The sequence below is a fragment of the Mastomys coucha genome, unplaced genomic scaffold (genome assembly GCF_008632895.1).
Source record: "Mastomys coucha isolate ucsf_1 unplaced genomic scaffold, UCSF_Mcou_1 pScaffold22, whole genome shotgun sequence".
NCBI lineage: Eukaryota > Metazoa > Chordata > Mammalia > Rodentia > Muridae > Mastomys > Mastomys coucha.
The window spans coordinates 209,458,713-209,462,216 of NW_022196905.1; the positions used below are offsets into that span (position 1 = coordinate 209,458,713).

Below are 3,504 nucleotides of genomic sequence, written 5' to 3' on the forward strand. Positions count from 1 at the left end.
GGATTCAGTGCCATTTCACTCCATTAATCCACTATCTCCTAGAACACAGGATCCAGTGCCATTTCACTTCCTTGTGCTCTGTAATACTCAAAGCATATATTTTGTATTTTATAGTTTTCCTTTCTAAGCTTGCTACGCTTGTTCAAAATGCTCTTCATGAGACTTAACCAGAGAACAAAGTCTCCACTGGGCGTTTGAGACTTCCTTTGTCAGTGCAATTAACACAAATCTCTTTACCTCAGGTACTCAACTCTTCAGACAAGGGCAGAAAGCAGTCACATTCTTCACCAAAGTACCACAAAAACAGTCTCTAGGCCACGTAAATCGAAATTTTTTTTTCTCTGAAACCTCTTGGACCAGGTGTGCACAGTTCAAGTCACTCTCAGTAAAAAAGTCTTCCATATTCCTTCCTACTAGGATGGCCCATTAAGCCCCATTTAAAGCATTCCACTGTTTTCCAAATCTAAAATCCTCAAACCTACATTTTTCCAAACAAAAGTATGCTCAGGCCTATCACAGCAGTACCTCAGTCCCTGGTACCAACTTCTGTCTTAGTTAGGATTTTACTGCTGTGAAGAGATACCATGACCAAGGCAAGTCTTAGATATACAAACGATCACAACACCCATGACTAGATGTGTCTCTGGCACCCAGAACCACTTAGAAGTTGCTTAGTGGAAGAGGTGGCTGCATGTGGCTGAGGTAGCTATAAGACTTTCAGGGGCTGGTGGGGCCACTGTGGGCTCTGCATACAGCTGCCACACCTGCCTGGTGCTGTCTGCAAGAGGCGCAGCTACCACACAACTGCTAGGAGGACTTTGTCTGACAGAGGACACTTTAGAGGGTCTTGGGGACACACAGGGGCACACAGGAGCACACAATTACACAGCCTCACCCCAGCTAGTCAGCTCTGTGACAGATCCCAGGTACAGCACACACCCCAGATTGTGACAGATCACAGATACAGCACACACCTGCCTGTCACAGAACTCAGACACAGCACACCTCTGTGACAGATCCCAGACACAGATGGGTTCCAGGTGTCAGAAGTGGTTAATGGCCACCTGGCCTACATGTCCTTAGGCAGGATGTTTTGGCCACACAGGACACTGTCTTCCTTCCATTGAGGCCCAGCCCCTGGGGTAACTCTGCTCATGTTCAGCAGCGCCTCAACATAGCCTTGAGGCCTCTCCCCCACCTTGTCTCTGTATCCGTGGAACCATTCTTAGCTGGATCAGCTCCAGAGTGCAGGTTTCCCAACCTGTTTTGTTTTGTTTTTAATTTTTTGCATTGCTGGTGACAGGCCCCAGGCGGGCCTCACACTCGGTGAGCATCTGCCACTGAGCCAACAGCTTGTAGACTAGTACCTTGAGTTGGGGCCCTGAAGCAGGAGTGGGTTAGGCTGAGAGGATTTGATTGGAATAGGGTGTATGGGGACCTCAAAGCTGCTGACTGAGGGAAGCAAGTACCTATATCCCCAGGCTCAGAGTCAGACCTTGCAAAGGACAGTAGGATCTGACTGGGACCTCAAGTGAAGAGCAATGCCAGTGAAGTCTGCAATCCGTCTGTCATTCACCAGAGGTCCCACCATTTGCCTTTTGTCTGGGTAGCTGGGGTTTGTGTCTAGCCCAATGCCAATGCCCCACACAGCCAGATACTGGGCGAGTTCTGTGGGCCTGCCTGAATGGCCCTTGGACACAGCATAACTGGGCTATGTGGCTGTGGGCTAGACAGTGCCTTCCCACTGTAGCCAGCTGGTCTTGGTGCATGGTCTACTGCTGGTGCTGACATGTGGCCACCCAGCATGGCTTGAACCCACAAACACTGGCCCTGGAATAAGAATGCATTGCTCTGCAGATCAGAATGGAGCCTGTGACAGTGAACCCACATCCTCGTCAGAGACCCCGGACTACTTGCTGTGAGTGTCTTACCTAGGCTGTACCCCATTCCAGGCCCATCTAGGCCCTATCTGAGCCAGATACTGCCACCCACTGTGGCCCCTGAGCCCCTGCAACCCTTATTCTTCAGGAAATACCCAGCCATCTCGTCATCAGAGCAGCGTCAGAGCTACAAGAATGACTTCAACGCTGAATACAGCGAGTACCGCAGTCTGCATGCGCGGATTGAGCAGATCACTCGCAGGTTCACACAGCTCGATGCACAGCTCAGACAGCTGAGCCAGGGCTCTGAGGAGTACGAGGTATTGTAAGCCACTCAGAGTTGGCAGTAATTCATGGGCAGGGTTTGCCCATGAGTCCCTGCAGTGGGACCTGGGTCAGGGTCAGGGTATGTGACCTGGGCTGGGTCCTAACCCCAGGAGTGATGCATCTTGTAGCACACAGGCATCAGGGGTGACCATTTCCCTCTCCCTAGTGTGGCTGCTTCAGTGTCTTCCCCCATTGTGTCCCCTGCTACCCTGGAGCAATAGACAGGCCAGGAGAACTGGAGGAAGGCTGCCTGCTTCCTGCGGCTGGACTCTGCCTACTAGCTGGTCACTTCCCCAAGTGGGACGTCATTAATTCTTGTGTTTTCCCCCAGACAACCCGTGGGCAGATTCTTCAGGAATACAGGAAAATCAAAAAGGTATGTGAGGCAGAGTGCCAGTGCTGAGAGGGGAGGACTGCCTGACTCTCGGGTGGATGTGTCTCACCTGCCCCTTTGTCCCCTCATAGACCAATACCAACTACAGCTGCGAGAAGCGACGCTGCGAGTACCTGCACCGCAAGCTGGCACACATTAAGAGACTCATCGCAGAGTACGACCAGCGGCAGCTCCAGGCCTGGCCCTAGCACAGACAGGCAGTCCTGACGACTCCGCCTGCCTTTCCTAGTTTTCTATGAACTCGGCCCTTTAGCCGCCGCAGAGACGTCTATTTTTGTACCTTTTCTACTCCGTGCCTCCTCCAAGGCCCACGCCTCCAAGTGTTAGAAGCGAGAGTGAGCAGTGAGTGCCAGGCCCCGCTGCCTTCAGATCCCCAGCTGACAAGGTTGCTGCAGTTTCCTGGCTGTGTCCAAAGCCCTTAGCAGCGGCCTCCGAAGCATGTGCTCCTCAGTCCCCAACACACTGTCCTTCATGTCACACTGTGGCTGTGTGGTCCCGTGCTGCTGGCCTTGTTTGTCCTTCCATACATTTGTGGGTCTTGGAATCACCTCCATGCTGGGGTCCCACTTGGGGGTGCTGAGGGTGGCACCTTGCTTGCCTTCTCCAGGGCTCAGGCCTGTGGCCCCAATTGCTGCTTTCTTACTGTGCCTCGTCTCATACCCCAAATCCAAATCCAAGGGGCCATTAGTGTGCATGTGTCTGTGTATGTACGTGTATATGTGGTGTGACTGGGTTCTGAGCACATTCAGAGGGAAGTGGTGAGGGCCACAGGGTCGCTCGCTATTACAGCTGTAGGGCAGGGAGAGAATGTCAAATACAGATGTCTATTTTTCTAAACCATGAGGGTGTCTTTGGGTGGCTTCCAAAGAGCCTGGCTGCCTGAAGGCACCTGCCTCGCCCAGA

The 3,504-nt window shown here is 52.3% G+C and overlaps 1 protein-coding gene across 1 annotated transcript in view; it reads left to right on the plus strand.

The window, feature by feature from the left end:
- The window catches only part of Ell (elongation factor for RNA polymerase II), a 51,973-nt gene extending 48,575 nt beyond the window's left edge, over window positions 1-3,398 (plus strand). The window contains exons 9-12 of the mRNA XM_031340133.1: window positions 1,858-1,918; window positions 2,029-2,200; window positions 2,539-2,583; window positions 2,673-3,398. Of these exons, the coding sequence (XP_031195993.1) occupies window positions 1,858-1,918; window positions 2,029-2,200; window positions 2,539-2,583; window positions 2,673-2,789 (395 nt within the window). The 3' untranslated portion in view covers window positions 2,790-3,398. The remainder of the gene's footprint in view (window positions 1-1,857; window positions 1,919-2,028; window positions 2,201-2,538; window positions 2,584-2,672) is intronic.
- The last annotated feature ends 106 nt before the right edge of the window (window positions 3,399-3,504 follow it).